The sequence below is a fragment of the Brachycentrus maculatus genome, unplaced genomic scaffold (assembly GCF_059751285.1).
Source record: "Brachycentrus maculatus isolate JH-2025_06_01 unplaced genomic scaffold, ASM5975128v1 h1tg000237l, whole genome shotgun sequence".
Classification (NCBI taxonomy): Eukaryota; Metazoa; Arthropoda; class Insecta; order Trichoptera; family Brachycentridae; genus Brachycentrus; species Brachycentrus maculatus.
The window spans coordinates 442,356-461,829 of NW_028280988.1; the positions used below are offsets into that span (position 1 = coordinate 442,356).

General features: G+C 35.1%; 1 protein-coding gene across 1 annotated transcript in view; it reads left to right on the forward strand.

The window, feature by feature from the left end:
• Window positions 1-17,597, forward strand: part of gukh (NHS actin remodeling regulator GUK-holder) — a 243,022-nt gene extending 225,425 nt beyond the window's left edge. The window contains exons 4-7 of the mRNA XM_088264757.1: window positions 3,586-3,791; window positions 4,778-4,999; window positions 6,843-9,616; window positions 15,135-17,597. Of these exons, the coding sequence (XP_088120883.1) occupies window positions 3,586-3,791; window positions 4,778-4,999; window positions 6,843-9,616; window positions 15,135-17,101 (5,169 nt within the window). The 3' untranslated portion in view covers window positions 17,102-17,597. The remainder of the gene's footprint in view (window positions 1-3,585; window positions 3,792-4,777; window positions 5,000-6,842; window positions 9,617-15,134) is intronic.
• The last annotated feature ends 1,877 nt before the right edge of the window (window positions 17,598-19,474 follow it).

Sequence of the window (19,474 nt, forward strand, 5' to 3'; positions counted from 1 at the left end):
CCATTAAGGTGTGCCAGTCCGCCTCCGTAGTGTAATGGTCATCACGCTTGGCTACCGTACTAGAAGTCCCGGGTTCGATTCCCAGGGTAGGGTCAAAAAAATATAAGTGATTTTTCACTCTAATGCATATTATTCAATATTACCCTGGACTGGTACCTGACGTGGAGTTCTGATGACGTTTTCTTCATGTGTTAAAGATCAAGATAACACTGCGTTTATATGATGCAGTGCCCTATGCAACATCGAGTGCGGATGAGAGTTTGAATGAATGAATGAAAGGTGTTTTAATGCTCTTAAATAAAACTAGCCATATTACTTTCTTTGCCACGTGCATTTGGAGGCAAGATTTATATGTTCATGTATTAATTATTCAGTAAAGTATAATTTCTTCAGCAAATAATGGTTAGGTGTTACATTTGCCCAAATTCAACGAATTCCCTACGCACAACGCCATAGATAAAAAATGTTTGGATGATCGGTTCCTACCTGCCAAAGGAACATCTCAAAATTCTCGTTTATGGCTCCACGATGACGATTCAATTTTTGTGCTCGATCAATTATCGTTATACGTATTATTAAATCTCAAAAATATAACAGTACTGTCAATTCAAATATCCACAGCCGCGGCCCTTCGAATTTGAATATCCAATAACTGGGTCCAGTCGCTTAAGGGAATTTTTACAGTAACGTTTCAACCGAGATAGGTGGTAATTTATAAAATATTCCTTCGGCAAACCAGTTTATTGGGTCATAGAAAGCCCAATTTTCCCTAGATCCAGTTCATTGAACATTGATTTTATTCTCATCATCCATGGAATCGTAAAGCAGCGTGGGCTTGTAGAGCATTTACGGCCTAGTTTTGGTTACATCACACTTTAAACCCATAAACTTGAACCATTTTATGGAATTCATATTTTTTGTGTACAGCTATGGTATAATTCGGTCATAATTTTTTATGTAACAACACAATAGAGGTAACATTATTTTGATTCCGGACCGGAAACGGTTTTTATGAGTTTAGTATATCAAATTATTTTTTATTGTATTTTAACTTTTTATTGGTATTTTGGTATAGAGGTAAATCTCATGCCTGCTTCTGGGTAAGTCTTCTCGAAATTCATGTTAAAAAACTTTTCGATTTTTTAACAAAAGCTTTTCAATAAATAAGTATGTATTTTTCATAATTAGTTCTCAAAATAATACATTGATTTAATACATCATTAATTTTTTTTACTTGGTAAATAAATATTGTTTGAAAATGATGCGAAAGGCATCGAAATACGTGTCACTATGGATTTTTTTTTAATAGTGGTATTTACCAAGTAAAACTTAAATTAAAATGGATGGATTTTATCACAAAGTGACTGCCGAATCAATCAATGATTTAATAAATTCTGGATGACAACTGTTTTATTAGTTATTTGATACTGGTGTGTTATCAAACAAATCTTCGACAGAAATCACATTTCAAGTTAACTGAATCCGTTTTAAGTATATTATGTAAACTGTCAATTAAATTTCAATCTTGATACCAATTCCCTGCAGGTGCTTTTGTAAACAATGCACCCGGAAGTTACATTGAGTATTTATCGTGAAAGATGCACTTTCAATGGTTTTACATCGTAAATATTCTGACCTTAGGAAGCATTTAAAGGAACTGCGTCTATATACATGCATATATCGCTCACTCCTTTCAACAACGTCACATACTCGTATAAACTTGATTTTTCATTATTTAGTACCTATATTTAAAAAAATAATTAAACAATACTTTTTCTTCAAAATGCAAAAACAACACTTTCTGCCCTGTAGCGGCTTAATATTAAGTTTAAAAATATGTCGCTTTTGCTGGGATATAGTATATTTTCTGGGGATTCCGAAATCATGCACAACTGAAAATTGACGATTTTTGATATACAGTATGACGTTATTGAAAGGAGTAAGGGATATGTATTATGTAACTAACTACCTTTAAAAAATACATTCGTTTTGCACGTAAACCCATGTCATTTGGCTGATTTTTTACGTGCTACGGTGGGATTTTATTACGTGCTGTTTTTAATATCTTCATACCTGATGTTATGATATTTATTTCATATCTGATCACTACGTTTTTAATTCAAATTTCACCATTTCTTTAAATCTATTGCATTCATATTTCAATGGATTCCTCATCATTTTCAAACACCGTAAATTAAAAATGGATTATTATTATTACAAAGTGACTACCGAATCAATTAATGAAACCACTTCGTGTTTGAGTATTTGGTTCTTGATCCAATCAAATCTGAATTGTTCATTTTAAATTTTTGAAATGTTTAGTTTGTATTATACTCTATCTTTGCTACATTCGAGATTTTTTCCACTTCCGATAGTGTATCTATTATTTCAATTGCTTCTTATGAATTATTTTTACTTTTACGGCCTTTTAAAATGATATGAATTATATATTACACAATTTTTTATATCTATATGCTTCCACGTCTTTGCGCGGCGTGAATTGTGTACAAATTAGATATGAAGAACCAATTTCCTGAGCATTTCTCACGAAGCAAGCAGGTTCTCATTATAAATTGAGCGATACATCAGTTAGCTTCCTCCTTTCCGCTGCTGCGCCATTTTATTCCGTTTTCTGTACAAGTTTCCTTACTTGGAAGTGCCTTTGACCAAAGACCTCTTTCTGTTGTCAGCTTTGTTTTTTACGACCAAATACGTAGTCGCATACCAACTGGTCGGTTTGTCGCCAAATATGGCAGCATCTGATATTTCATTCCGAGAGTAACGGTCCCTCGAAAGGTTTTAGTTACTTCTGAATGACGCAGACAAAACTGGTAGATGAAACGGTCTTATATGCAAATAGCAGACGGTTTCGCAATAGTCAATGTTTAACCCTCTCCTTCATTAATCCCTTATATGAGGCCTTTAAAATAGCTTACTTAAGTATCTGATATTTGATTCCGAGAGTAACGGTCCCTCGGAAGGTTTTAGTTACTTCTGAATGACGCAGACAAAACTGGTAGATGAAACAGTCTTAAATGCAAAATAGCAGAGATTTCTTATTGATCGATGTTTAACCCTTTCCTACATGAAGCCCTAATTTGAGATTTTAAAAATAGCCAAGTTAAAAGTACCACCGAAGTGTTAAAAAAAAGTACTTATCTTTTTTAATGATGTTTTTGTCAGTGTCCAGTGTTATTTAAGTTTACAAAGAAAATATTTTTATTGATTTTTAATTAATATTTACACTGACATTGATTGATGCTTCAATTGGTAATACTGATATTAAAGCTTTGTGATAACTAAAATATTATAAATATATATGTCCGTGATTCGATATTTTCAAACGTCGCGCATCCTTGAAATTTGGCTCTCAATTGTCCAGTTATCGATTATCGAATCGCCGCCTTAGAATTTTCACTTCAAAATAAAAATCGGTCAGCTTCGAAAATTGGTTTATTTATTCATGTTTCCTAATTAACGCGGTGTAGTTACCCATCGCTTATTGTAGATAAGGTTAAATTTCCTTTGCGTAGTGACAGTATGTCTAGAGCTGTATAATATGTTTTTTTTTAAATAATTTTCCAGCCTGCTGCCATAGAAGAGCTCCGCAAATGGACTTCTTCAGAAGCCCTGGGTGACCTCACGGTGGCTCCGGACGCCTCGTCCAGAGTGACCACCAACCGGACCTTGGCAGACCTGGACTCCGCTGGTGGCATGAGTTCTGACGATGAAGAACCCCTCGACCACAAGCTACCAAGCCCCGAAGAACAATTCTCTGTTATTGCTGCTAAGTAAGTACTCCCAACACACACCTTGGACTTTTTCACAATGTTAATTTAAAAAAAATTACCGTTAAAAAAATACAAATCACTTTGGAAACATCACTGCCAACCAGTTTTTATTGTGGGTGTACTGGCAAAAAACGTTAACTCGAAAATATGCAATTTTGACTTAATGATGCAGTATTATAAAGTTTTCAAAGTTGTATAAACTGGCAAAATACACAAAGTAGTTTGAAATGTCATATTTATGTGGTTTTAACCCTTTCCGGTACCCCAAAATTAAAAAAAAAATCTAGGTAGACAGTTACGTTCCAATTGGAAAAAAACTTTTGTTCTCTGCTTCACATTCTGTTGTAATTGATACGAGTGACAAAAATGTAAGCTTGGAATTTAAATAAATAATACTAATGATGAAAAAAATGTCGAATAACATCCGACATGGGACCTAAGAGGAAAAAATCTATGTCGAATGAGATTTGACATTAGACCAGTAAGGGTTAAAAGTAAATTTGACTTTAAGTTTATTAGCGGGTATTTTATTCAGGCTAAAAGCTTTAAATAGCAAGTATTATTTAAAAGGATTTTAGAGTTAACGTTTTTTGCCAATATACCCACGATAGATAAGATGTGAGTTAGACTTAGTTCATCAAGTTGGACAGTTGCAACAAACTGTATTTCTAAAAAAAGCGATCTGCTCTTGTGTTTGTATTTGGTAAGAGACTTATGCTATTAACACATTGTTGTCAGGGGGTTTTTTCATCAACCCCGACCCTAATTAGTATACTAATTAGGGTTTCATACTAATCACAAGTAACCGCAAACACAATTCCGATCTGTATAATGATTTTTAGCATCTCACGCTCAACCAAAAGTAAGCAAATAGAACGCATGTAAATGTCTCCCGCTGTCTACTAACAGTATGTAAAATATGCTTTTAAGCGTTTTCCGCAAGCAATGTTTTAAGATATTAATTTCAAATGTTTTCTCATTTTCAGATTCCCTCCACAATTGATAAAAATTGACACATCGGGGCGAGGATTCGACAGGATGTGTCACTCTCGACGCTCGCTCCTCCACATGGACACTAGTTGCGACAGAATGGCCAATGGCGACTCGCAAACCGTCAAACGACGAACTAGGTCGAGAAAGCCACGGGGTAAAAGACGAAACACTATCACCGGCACTGATCAGAAAGAAATTAGAGATGCAATCGCAGGGTAAGCTTTATAGACGCTTATTAGTAACCAGTCACTGCTTGCTGACATTTTGATTCTGTGCAACTGATATACTAAAACTATAAGCGCTTGTCTTTATTTGTTTAAAAAGTTTGAAACAAACTGGTGTCTTTTTCAAAGTTCGCAATGATAAAACAATAAAAGTCTAAACCAAACACAATTTGTCAGAAATTGACGTAAACTTTGACCAAGTAAGTTATTTGTATTTTGAATAAAGAAAGATATGTACTATGTACTAAATTCAACAGAGATTCATAAAAAAATATATAGGGTGTTGTTTGTATAATGAACAGTTTTGCATTCTCCTCCTTCATTTATGTTTACATCGCAAAAACAGTGGTATTTTAAACAATAATTTGAGTTTAAATAAAAATAATAAATAATATTATGTCTGCCCTCATAGTGTAATGGTTACCGCATTTGGCTTTGATGCTCAAAGTCCCGGGTTGGATTCCCAGGAGGGGTCAAAATAATTCGATTAAACATTCATTTAATATTACCCTGGACTGGTACCTGAAATGTAAGACTTATCACCTTACCTTTATATAATAAACAATCAACATAACATTGCATCGATTTTGATGCAGGACCCTATGCACCATTGGGTACGGATGAGAGCAAGAAGAAGAAAAATAATAGTTGGGCAAGTTCTCATTAGTATGAGAACTTGTATGATTTTATCAAATTTCAAACATTTGAATTGTTGGGTAATATATCCAAAATTAAACACGGTTTATTTGGTAGAATTCTACATTTATTTATGTATATTTTAATACGTGACGCGTTTCGTCTTCTTAGGACATTATCAAACAGGTGTGTTTGATAATGTTCTAAGAAGACGAAACACGTCACGTATTAAAATATACATAAATAAATGTAGAGTTCAACCAAATAAACCGTGTTTAATTTTGGATATATGTATTACCCAACAATTCAATAAGGAATTCTACCAATTGTCTGCAGTTACAATAAATAATTTAAAACATTTGACATTATGGCAAAAAGACACCAGAGATGCGTACATAATATTGCATTGCCCTTTTATTTCCAATGCGTATGTAAATTCGCCAATCTCAAATACTATTCACACTTTATTAGTAATCATTGCACACAATCAAAATTGTAAGTCACAAGTTGCATCAGTGCGAACCGACCACAATATTTAATGGCTTTGCACTAAATGTGTGGTATGTTTGCTTTATATAATACATTTTATTCATGTTTTAACAAGATATAACTTTTTCCGCACGTTTTTTGAGCAAATTGAAATTCTTTTACTAAATTATTTAAATGTTTCGAGCATTCACGCTTTGTACATGACAATATACGATGAAATGTACAGTTTTGTTGTACTCATATAATACGGCTCACTCTTTGCCTTCGTTACTCTACAAAAAAAAATATTGGGTGCATTTGTAATGGACACAGAGATGTTCAAACACCTTTTTTTTATTATTAAGTATGAGATTTAATATATACCTAATAAAAGCAATATTTAACTGTCCACAATGAAATCCATAGAAGCCTTCGCAATGTATAAAAGAATTATCATAATTTCTATGGGATTCACTCATAGACTGGTCATCATATTGTTTGATTTCAGGTATCAGATCTTCATATTACGTAGTAAAAAGGTTAATTTTTTAACATTGCTGTTTTCGTTACTAATGCTTTCATCAAATATTTCAATAAACAATGAATTTTAATGTTATCTTGATTATTCTGATCAATGAAATAATTTTGTAGAGTATCGTTAAAAAGAAAAGTAAAAATAATAGTGATTAGAGTTCCTTACTAATTGGCTCGGTGTGTTTACCCTCTCCAGAGACGTCGCTATTCCCGCGGAGGAAGCGGGAAGCCCCGAGGGGGTTGTGATGAGGTCACACTCCAGTGATCTCCTCAAGAGGAGCCCCTACGATATCAACACCAAAAAGTCCCACTTCGACAGCCTCAAGCAGTGGGGAAGGAGCAGACTCCGCCTTATTGGCCGCTCGCCCGGAGACACCACGAGAGACTCCAGCAGAAGTGACAAACCCAAAACCAGTAAATCCCCGACAGTTCAAGACATTGACGATGTTAATATCTATGAAACTGTCACCATGCGCAGGAGAAAAAATTCCGGCAAGCAGCAGGATAGAAAGATTTCTCATGAAAGAAATAATTCCTATTCCTCATCCGAGAAAAGCATTAGCTTACCAATATCCGCACCCGCGACTGGAGCGCTGTCACTGGCTGTTAAGTTGCGCGAAAACACTTCCACGGGAAGACGAAGGCGAGCTATCACCGGAGCTGGGGGACCTCAGAAAGAGGAACCTCACTCTTCAAGCGGGAACTGGTCGGCCAGTTCAGAGTCCGGCAGGACGAGCATCGGTTCTGAAATTACTTCCACTACAGCGGCCCCGAGGAGTTCAACATCGGCTGCCACCTCCAGTAACTCCCTGAACATTCTTCATGGTCCACCTAGCTCTATTGTCAGTCGAAGAAGGTTCCTCAATACCTCAGGATCGGGCAGCGTCACGAGTGAAGGCACTCTCACTCCCGACATTATTCACGATCTACACGACGACATGGAGACTAGCTCCGAGTATTCTTGTGATACAGAAGGGTATTATACATCCTTCCATATGGATTCGGGACTGAAAACTTTGAAAGAAGAAGACATCAGTCTTCCTATTACGCCACTACATACGACCAACACATTTACTAATTCATCGAGCAATCAAACTACCGCCGAAAATGAGTATGAATTATTTGGAAAAGGTTCCACCAGCACAACTACCAGCTCTGCGGGAACAGTTTGCACGACTCTTCTGGCTGCAGGCAGCGATCGATCCTTAGTCCTCGGTCCGACCGTTCCGGAAAGGAAGAGCTCTCTATCTAAACTGAACAAAAGCTGGAGTAGTTCGACGAGTTCCACAGGAAATATGGAGAAGAATTCAGAGAAGACAAATACTATCAAAAGAAATACATTACCAAAAACCAGTATTCAACTTACATCCGATTCTGGAGATAACAAAAATACCGTGAATAATCTCACTCAAGAAACAGTGGTCGCTATGATACATCAAACACAATTAGCGCATGTACCCAACACGGGAGCTGAATCACCAGACTCGGGACACAACACTTCTAGTTCCCCGGTAGACGATTCTATGTCCAGCGCTCACGGAGGGAAGTTATCTTGCGCCGGCTCGGAGCTCGACTACTCCGAATCCTCTGATTTAGAAGGTGTGGACAGGATAGAACGAATCAGAGTAAAAACTACTATAAATAGTTCCAGGATTCCATCTATGTGCGTGATCACCCCACACAACTCGGATGATGAAAGTACGCAGAATTCAAAGCAGAATTCGCCCGAGGTTTTAGAGAAACCGGACAAAATATTACAACTATCCACTTTCAAACCAAAAGATGTCGTATTAACGGATAAAGACTTAGATGACTCAGATATAAAGCAACGTATTTCAAGTCGGCCAAAATTAGAACTTCCTCCGCAAGAAACTGATTTGGACACGTTAGTATTTAATGATAATGTGCCGGATTCAAAATTAAACAAAATTGAATCTAAAACTGTTCAAGCAGCGGAAGAAGATATACCTCCGACTGAAGTGAAGCAGTCTATCCTCAATAACATTTTATCCAAAAAGTACAAAGCGAAGAAACAACCAGTTACAAAGCGTCCGGACTCTCAAAAGAGTACTGAAAACCGAAAGTCTAGTTTTATGCCACTCAATAATCTAATGTGCAAGCTGAAAGATGTATTCCCACAAAAACTGTCTCTAAAGAAAGCTCAGAACAGCAAAGATTTACATGTATGTGAATCTCTTTACACTGATAATGGAGAATATGTTACTATTGCAGATGTGAGAAATAATAACCAAAAAGTAAATATCAACACTACTAGCGGTGTTTATTATTCTAATGACGTTGTAAAAAGAAATCTTCATACCGTGCTCTCGGGAAAACTACAAGAAACCGAATATGTATCTCTTAATGAACTGCCATCAAACATATCCGCTGAAAATTCCGATGTCTATAATGAAAATGTCCAACGGAATTTAGATAATGCTACCGATGCTCTGAAACGATATGGCGCGAGAGTGATGCTAGATGCTGAAGGAAAAGTAATTTATTCTTCCGATAGCTTGCGAAGAAGAAAAGGAGCACACACCACCTTTGAACCGGGTCCCTTTGTGAAAGATGTGACGGATGGACCAGGGAAATCAGACCTCCAGAATATTGCATCATCATCATCTGGCAGCGCGGCCACTGTTGATGTACTGAAAAACACAGTGAATGATAGGTTCCAAGGAGTTCACGTACAAAGTGACCACCACGACAGACATAGAAGTCTACCACCGATGAACACTTCTCGCCCTCTATCTCCGCAATTAGGAAAACTCGTGATTCGCGCACCGAACGCGGCATCCAGTTCTTCAGTTCCATCTTCCGAAATAGTGAGGATTCCGCCTTCCAACATAGTAACTTCCATTCCCAACGTACGGCCAATGTCTCCTCGAGCGGCGGCCAAAGGTGCTTACGTTAATATCCAAGATGCAGAAGGAATCAGTCTCTCGCCTACAAAAGATAACGACCCAGGTAAGGTTCAAAATGGACAATCGAGTTTTACAAAAGTACCTGGGTGTTTGTGTATAAATGTTCATCCCGACTCTCGCCATAATTGTGTGTCTAATAATTATAAAATAACTTCCCCTCGACCCGCAAGTACCTTTCTTCCCGCCCTTCCTGACAAGACTAAAAGAAAGAGAAATTCCAAGAGTGACGAAATACTCAAAATATTTAGCTCTAAAAATCTTCCAAATAAATTGGCTAATGAAAATGTACCTTCCAACAGGATGTCGGGATTTTCAAAAGTAGTTATCAACTTATTAAATGACAGTAAAGACAGTTCCAATGGGAGAAAAGTAAAACGCAGCGATAGTTATAAAATGGCAAACTCTCCCATGATGCCAATTAAAAGATTATTGAAAACGGAAAGTTTCGGGCTTTCTAAAAATAATACTAAATCGATAGAGTTCATAGAATCCGAAATAGCGGCTGATTTGTTACACAACAAAATAAATTACCCCGCTACGGTTTCTCCCAAGCTTTGTGATAAAATGCTCTATCACAGCGAACTTAACAATATCAAATTTAGGTTTAGAGATGAGGTAGATAAATGTGATAATTTAGATGTACTTAGAGATGAATTTGACCAGAAGTTAACAAAGCTGTCATTGAGCCCTTTGAGCAGCCCTTTGTATAGCCGTCCGAGAACATTGATCAAAGTACAAAATGTACCTGAGGAGATCAGCGCCGACGAAATGTTAGATTCCGACTCCGATGTAGAACTTAGACCCAATCCTAACCCTTTACCTTATGTCACTTCTCCAAACAAAGTCACAATGCCTAATGACGGTTCCAAACACCGAGCCCGAGTGCTTTCCGTTACTAGTCACATGGACACAGAAATCTGGTAACTGGTAACTTTTGTACATAATTATATTCCACACTGGTTTTGGTTACTGTCACTGTGGTTTCTGGGCTCATTATCACACTACCAGGTCTCAATAATGCTCTCCATTCATTTCTCACAAATTTTAACAATACATATGTACCTGGGATTTTTTAACGCAATTTGTAACCCATGGGCTTGTGACTTGTTCATTTGGACTTGAACATATATTCAAATGTGTACTCTATTTAAATGTTTATGTGTGTGTGTGTGATTAATATATTAATTAATATAATTATGTATAGTAATCCTTTAAATAACATTGATGTTAATATTAAATGTAATTGCGGTGTTAGAATTGAACATAGTATCTACAATCCAATAATTTTTTAGATGACTACTTCATTTGGGTGTTAAACCTTAATGTTAAAAAGGAAATTATTCGCCTCATGTGTAGTGATATACCATTTTTACTTCTATACACAAACCCCGAGTTCGATTCGTAAGAATAATCAAATAAATAAATTAAAAAAATTATAAACACATGTATTTTATTTACAACATTTTGAGTGTGTCCAAATACTTGTTCACAAAATCTGGATTATCTCCAATTACAGGAGTTATTTTCATATTATTTTTTGACATCTCATCAAAGATGAAGAAGAATATGGAAGTCTGGGCATTTACGGGGCTTACGACCGTCATAGGCTGGTTTAAGTGATCACTTTACACACGTGTAACAACGTGTAACACGTTGTTACACGTGTGTAAAGTGATCACTTAAACCAGCCTATGACGGTCGTAAGCCCCGTAAATGCCTAGACTTCCATATTCTTCTTCATCTTTGATGAGATGTCAAAAAATAATATGAAAATAACTCCTGTAATTGGAGATAATCCAGATTTTGTGAACAAGTATTTGGACACACTCAAAATGTTGTAAATAAATTATCTGGTCAAATTATAAGCTTAATAATAAAAATGAAAATGGTATTTACTGGCGTTTCTCATGTGTGTGATTATAATCCAGGATTCGGATCTCACATACTAATATAAGAGTTTCTGCTTAATAAAAAGCTTCTTTACATCTCACCAATAGATGTCTCTAGTGAAGTTCTAGTGATTCATGAACAAGGTTTCTAAATTGGTTCATATATATAGAACTTCCAAGAATTTGAGTAGTGTGGTTGTCAATAATGGGTAGAATTGGTGAATGTTACACGTGTGTAAAGTGATCGCTTAAACCAGCCTATGACGGTCGTAAGCCCCGTAAATGCCCAGACTTCCATATTCTTCTTCATCTTTGATGAGATGTCAAAAAATAACATGTATTTTATATTTTGATCAAATGGTTCCTGAAGCGCAGGACTGGTTCTTGCTTTCATGAGATTGATGATAAATTCAATCCAATGAGATACCCTATGTACCTTTGGATGCAGATAGGAGTTAGAATAAGTATTATATACAATATTAGGTTCAATGGCAGTCTATGTCTATAATGTGTGATAGTATTTGGTGCATTTAGTTTCCATTCGTGAGTTACTGGGTTCAAATCCCAGTGGGATCAAAATAAATATTTCTTTTTTAACCCCTATTTGGATAGAGTACTGCAACGCTTCAACGCAGTGTTAACTTGATTGTTAATTACATATATTGCGCACTCCTTTCAAGAACGTCATAAATCAAAAATTGTCAATTTTCAGTTATGCATGTTTTCGGAATGCCCAGAAAATGTACTACATCCTAGCAAAAGCGACATATTTTTAACTTAATATTTACCCGCTATAGGGCAGAAAATGTTGTGTTTGCATTTTGAAGAAAAGCTATTGTTTAATTATTTTCTTTAATAAACTAAATATTTTTCAAATAGAAAAAAAACCTTCAGGTTTTACTTCAAAAGATCCGTTGCACAGTAAAAAGTTCAATAAGTGGCTTGATATTTATTTTTAATACATTTTGTTATATTTTTAAACTTTAAAAACGTTCTCCTAGAAAATCAAGTTTTTTGATTTATGACGTTCTTGAAAGGAGTGAGCGAAATGTATATACATATATGAAGTCAAGGTAACCAGATTCGTGAATATAGAAGTGGAAATTATTTGATAGTACATATATAAATGAATTACATTACTGTTATGTGCGATAGAATTGTAGGAGAAATAGCTAGTAATTTTTTGAAAAATAAGGAAACGGAGAATATTAGCAATAGCTAGAGCACTCGGGATTGCATACCCATACTTGTACTTGCTTTGTCAATTTGATATACAAGCGGCTTAGAATTTTTGATCTTAAATTAAATGTTTTTAAAGCTTCATATTTGACATTGATACATTCTACTCCAAAAAAAGTAGCTCACAAATTATAAGATTGGATGGCTATGTTTACTCCTAACAATCAATGCATAAAGTGATTTTGTATCTTCCTTTAGAATAATTAATATTGTAAATATAAATTGATTTGAATATTTACAGAAAGTCTATTAAATTATTAAGAACATATTTTTGTCTATATCTGACTAAATATTTATAGAGATTTTTGCTTATCAACTTTTTATTGATTTATAAAGATAACATATTTTTAAAAAGAACTTACTGTCTCTTACGACGCACTTAATTCACTGGATTGATTTTTGTAAATACCATTTCCCCTCGTAAGAAATATTAAGATTCAATTATTATACATATTTTCAAGCATGATTTTTTTGTTCAGTAATCAGTCAGTATCAACAGCTAATTTATATGATATGTAAGTGCATGGTTTTATTATTTCACGTTTGTGTGTGCGTGTGTTAATGCTAGATTTAATAAAAATTGCTATGTATTTGTGTGCTAAATAGATCATATTTTGTCTATGTGTTGGTATTTTATTTGATGTCATGCACCCTTGAGTAGCATATTGGCAATGCTTCTAATGCACCCGAACGCACAGTGCACTCACTCCTTTACACCTTCGCTTGTATAGAGCTGCCAGCTTTCACTTGCAATCTTCAAAAGTAATTATTTTATTACAATTGAAATTATCTCTTTTATTTGCAATTTTCATTCACACTCAAAAATGCATTTTCAAAAATCAGAAAACAAATTTCTAGTACATATGTAAATGACTTATGTTTTTCTCATATAAGATATTTATCTAATATCATTTGTTAAATTTACTACAATCTGTAATTGTAAGGAGTCCTTAAAATTAGGTTAACACACTTCGGACGGGAAAGGTATTCCTACCCGTTCGGTCGATTGATGCTTAAGGACAGGAAGGGTATTTTTACCTTCTGCGCCGGCCTCATTTCAAAGGCAGACGAAAAGGAATTATCCGATGTTTTTATGTGGATATTATATACCATTCTAACTTCCGTTTGAACTATATGTACATAATTACCAAATCCAGTCGTCCTCAGCCTTAAAATTACCTGTCTGAAATGTGTTAAGTTAGATAAAGGTTGGGGAACTTTTTCATTTCTGAAGGCCGCATTCATTTATCTAATATAAGGCCATGTTTGTAAAAAATTCAAGTCAATCCATTTGCTGCTTTTCGAGTTTGCAGACGCGAACATATGGAAGTTGAATTTTTATACATAAATATATTCAATTTTTAAATTGACACAAGACAAAAGGCCATATCAGAGTGGCAAAGAGGCCGTTTTTGGCTGTAAGTTCCATATTCCTGGGTTAGATATATTTCTTTATTTTCCATGGCAAAAGGTTATTAATATTTTATTAACATACGGTTGGCAACTCTATTCCTTAATTCTTTCCCGGATTCCTGATTGTTAATATTACCCCCAAGACTTGGTGTCTTACAGCACGCTCCTTGCAATGTTTGTGTCGCAGCTGCACATCTCACTTTAACTCACTGCGCAAAAAGGTAGTATGTTTTTTTCTAAGTATTTATTTATGTTTGTTATAAGAATTTGCAAATCATATTATCAGTTAACCATGTTTCAATATTTTTCTTAGTGGTCAAGCTACAGTCTTATTATTATATGTGCATTTAGTCATCTTCCATTCATTTGCACCTTTTTTTAAATATCAAAATAGATATTAGATACATTATAGTAATCATTACCATTTTATATAAATCTCAGTGTTTTGGCGCCAATCCCTTTTCTTTAAAAAAATCATTAATTGATTCAATAGCCACTTCATGATAATATGTACACATTTTTTATTAAACTTTTACTTGGTAAATATGACTCTGACATGTGTTTCAATGCATTCAACATTACTATCAACCCCCGAATTGTTGAGAAATTATAGTATTTACAAAGTAAAAGTTAATTTTGTTGAACTCTGTAAAAATGTTTAGTTTTAAGTATCTTCCTAGTCAAGGGAATTTTTATTTTTTTATCAATCACAAAGTTTGTAGAAAAAACAGCATCATTTCAAGTAGGTAGCTAAATAAAAAATTGATTTCTAGAAGAGCCGTTGTTGGCTGTTAATTTGTAATGATTCATAGTCATTTATTTATATGCATAGGTACGCATACTTCCATTCATTTTATCGGCTTGCGTGCATGATTATAAATATAAAATGAAATGAATGGTAATTTGATTTTCCTCTAAAAAATAACTATTATGCAGTTCAATCATAATACCCATATTTCATAACTTTTGATACAATTTCAATTTTACCCACAATTATTTATATGATAAATTATTTTTCAGACTATCGACATTCATCGGCTGACCGTGTGCATCAAAATTCTTCAGGACATCCTGTATATTTACCTGCGCAAAATCAGTATATTTTAAAAGGTGAACAAGAAGCAATCCGTCCGACTGAAAAAGTTTACAGCCAAGATGACCTGCAGTCGAGTAATTTACCTTCTTATCCGCAAGGTAACGTTTATTGGACATTGCAACCGAAAAAAGCTGATGGGTTGTTAGCGTCCGATCCGAAGACATACCAACGTTCAATCACACCGGATATAACTCGAGATCTTTATTCATATCCCAATAAAATCCGTCAACCTGTCTTAAATATACCACAAGTAAATCCACAAACCAAGATGGCGCCTCCCGTTGCCCAAATGCCTCTCTTACAGCAACCTTATTACCATCGTATAAATGCTCCAATGATGCAACTGCAGAGTCCAGAGGACTTATTGAGAAGCCACGGCATTATACCTCAGGACGCTTACTCGCAAAATATGAATACTAGGCAAGGGACCAAAAATTCATTCCTTCCGATTGAAAATCCCCAAAATCTTTCAATAGGCAGGGTTAGTACGGTCGCGCGTGATAGTGATTCTTTGAAAATGTCTCCCATAGATCCCAGAAGCAATGGAAGGTTCAAATCTTCTACTCCTACTCGTAATACCAGCGCCAAAGAAGAACTATCAGTAACTACGAGCCAAATAACATCTCCCGTTAAATCGACCATGTCTAATGAAGAACTGTATGCGGTGATTCACAAAAGTAAAAAGAAGATGAATATAAAGAGTCCACCTCTAGATAGGGCGGGATCCCCAGCGCTATCGGTAGCAAGTTTATCTCCGGGAAGTTCCGAAAGCTCCATTCCGGGACGCATTACTCCCATTAAGATGCCAGAGACGGGTTATTTAAATGATGCTCGAATGAGACACAGCTGGTCGCCAAATGTACTAGAAAACAATTTCATTCCTACAGATATGAACAGAATACAAGAATCTAGTTCGCCGAGACCGGACAGTATGAGGCAGAATTGGACTTGCGCAGATCGAATGGGACCTCCCCCGCAAACGTCCAGACTAGATTTTAAGAAATTGCTTTTACAGCATGGTGTTAAAATTAATACACAATATGCTCACAAACAGCCGGCAAAGGTATCTGCTGTGGAAAGACTCAAAATTTCAAAAGATTCAGCTAATGTGAACCCTCAACAACAAAATCCAAACTTCTCCAATGTAAATATTCTAGATCTTAGTGGTTCTCCTAAAACATATACCCATAGACGGATTATGAGAACTAATGTTAATCCGGCACCGTGTTCACCGTCGAGAACTAACATACTAATTAAAGAACACAAGGCAACTCCAAAAATATTGCTGTCCCCAAAAACCCAGTGGCGTTTCTCCAGTCCTCGTTCTGATGTATTGTCCTCGCCTATACCGGAAGCCTTTAATGAAGACGAAAGTCCAAACGGCTCGATAGACAAAGATCAAAGACAAATAGAAACTGACTTCTCCAATAGAATATCGGAACAAAAACCCGTTTTTATGAAGGCTGAACCCAAAGTAACGTCAGGTGCTAGACGGAGCCTTATACCTTCCATCAAGGAAAACCATCCTCAGACTGAAATGGCCGATGCGGAATCTTATTTCGGAAATGTAAGTAGAATTTCACCGATGAAGGATAACATTTTCCTCACGACGCAAGAAAATAATTTTACCAAGTCAGAACAGCAAGCTTTGAGCACTTTTGGACAGCCACAAAATAAACTGAATCTTCAAACTAAAGTATCCCGGGCCGATATGCTACAAGCGCAGAAAGCCCAATTTCTGGCACAAAACCCAGCAAACTCGAGTTACAAAACTTCTCCTACATCGAGTGTTTTCAAACGTCCCAGCGTGACAAACTTCACTGTCAATATCCCTCCAAATAATAGCAATGATAAATGCCCATCTCCGCCTACACTAGAAACGGCATTATGATGAAATATAAGGAAGCTCGCTAATACTGTAAATAATGCTTTCCGATTCCGAAAATCAATAAAGACTTGCGATAAAAATTTATGTGGTTGACTTAGTGCATCGACTTTGCATATGTTCGATAATTATTAAGACTTTTAGTTTCGTCGGCTTAGAAATAAAATACATAAATGTTTGTACAGATAATCGTTAATTTAATTGTGTAGATTTTTAATGAATTTACAAAGTAAGAGTCTAGAAGTTCTAGTCCATCTGCATTCATAACTGTTTCGTTTCTATCTTAATTAAACACGAATGGTGTAGTTGATTTTCCAGTTTTTAATTACTTTAATTTTCTCTGGGACCAATAATGTATTACGAGTTAGTGAAAGATCGATTTGGATACCCCAGACTGATTTGTCAAGTATTCATTATTTCTATAATTATTTATTGAATAATTTAGGGTTTTTTTTCTATTTTTACAATGCAGCTTTTATTTATTAAAATGAAGGAATTAATATATAACATGTTTTTTTTATTTTCCCTAAAATGATATATTGATATCAAATTTATTTCTATGCTGGTTAAAAAGGTAAGCAACAATGCAGCTACGTGGAGACAAAATGGTGATCTGACATCTTGGAAAAGACCAAGGCAATTATGTTGAATCAAATATAAAGACAATCCTACTTTACAATTATAAACTGGTGATGCAAAACTCCATGTAAACAATAAAACATCTGTAATTATAGGTTTCATATAGTTAAATTCGTCTTTTGCCTATCCAATTATTAAGGGGTTGCCGCCATACTGAAATATCTAACAATCCCTTGCTAGAGCGGGGATTCTGAGCACAGAATCAAAATCCTCCTTTATCTGCCTCCGTAATCCAGTGGTAAGCGTGTTAAACTACTAAGCTGAATGTCCTGGATTCGATTCCCAGGGAGATGCAAATAAAAAAATTCACTCCTGCAAAAACTCACTGTTTTCCGCTCCTAAGCAATATTAGATGTAATGCAGTATCCAACATGTTAACACATTGTTTGCAGGAAAGGTCTTTTACAAGCTGTTGGTATAGAGCAGGAGACGCTTATAAGCATTCTATTTGCTTACTTTGAGTAAGCGCGAGAGGAGCCAGAAAACATTGTACAGATCAGAATTGAGTTTGCAGTTACTTGGGATTAGTATACTGAGGGTCGGGCGGCAGACTGTCTGAGTATAATTAGAGTCGGGGTTATTGAAAAAGCGCCCGACAACAATGTGTTAATATATAACCCTGGACTGGTATATGTAGCGCAGGACTAATCAAATTGCCTTCATATAATAAATGATCAACATTAAATTTCATTAAACTTTTTATGCATTGCCCTACACACCATTGGGTAGAGATAAGAGTCAGTAATAGTAGAATCCTGATCCATTCACTTATGATGCAGAGCTATCAATAACGTATTAAATTAAAATAAATAATTTGGAGCGTCACATTTACAAATTGTTGTCCAGGAACACATTTACATATCGACAATATTATCTATAGATAATAAAAAAATGTAACTACAATCAATCTGGGTAACTTAACAAATCCAAAATATTTAGTTTGAAGTATTTTATCTCTTCCTAGATACATTTTTAAAGTAACTTTGATAAACACACTATTCTGCTAAAGAAAAATTATAATTTTTAATAAAAATTTTACTTGGTAAATACCACTATTTCTTAAAATCTACTGTGACACGTGTTTCGATGCATTCCACATACGGTGTTTGAAAATGTTGCGGAAACACGTGTCAAATCAAAAGAAAGAAAATAGAATGTACAAAATGTGAAGAGAAAGCATTTAAAATCTATAAAACAACAATGCAATAAAAAATATTGACAATAAGTGACAGCAGCAGTCACGAAGTGCTTAACCGGTGCATGTTGCTTTTACGTTCAACAGATGGCATATTTTACCTGTCACGAGACACAAACACCCGGATTTTGAATAAACATTTTTTTTTTATGTAAATCGATATTTAAAAACACGCATGTATCCGGATGTAGTAGTGTAAAATATTAAGATTTTGAACAAACAACATACTTATACATTTTTATTTATAAAGATGTAAACTCGCTTATTCAAATGCAACGTTGTGTCAGATTTTTTAAAGGCATTGGTGAATAATTTTAGAAGATGTGAAAATTTCAACAAACAACAATCGCTTATATAGATAAGTGTCCTTTATTGTATTAGTATTTTTGTTGTTGTTGTGTAAAGTGATAATGTTGTTACACTGGGTACATACAATAAGTACTTACACTGCATATAAAGCCAATTGAGGTTTGCCTAACTGAAAAAGAAAACTGCACAGGCTCCATATGTAGGAATATCAGATTGAAATAATTGAAACATCAATA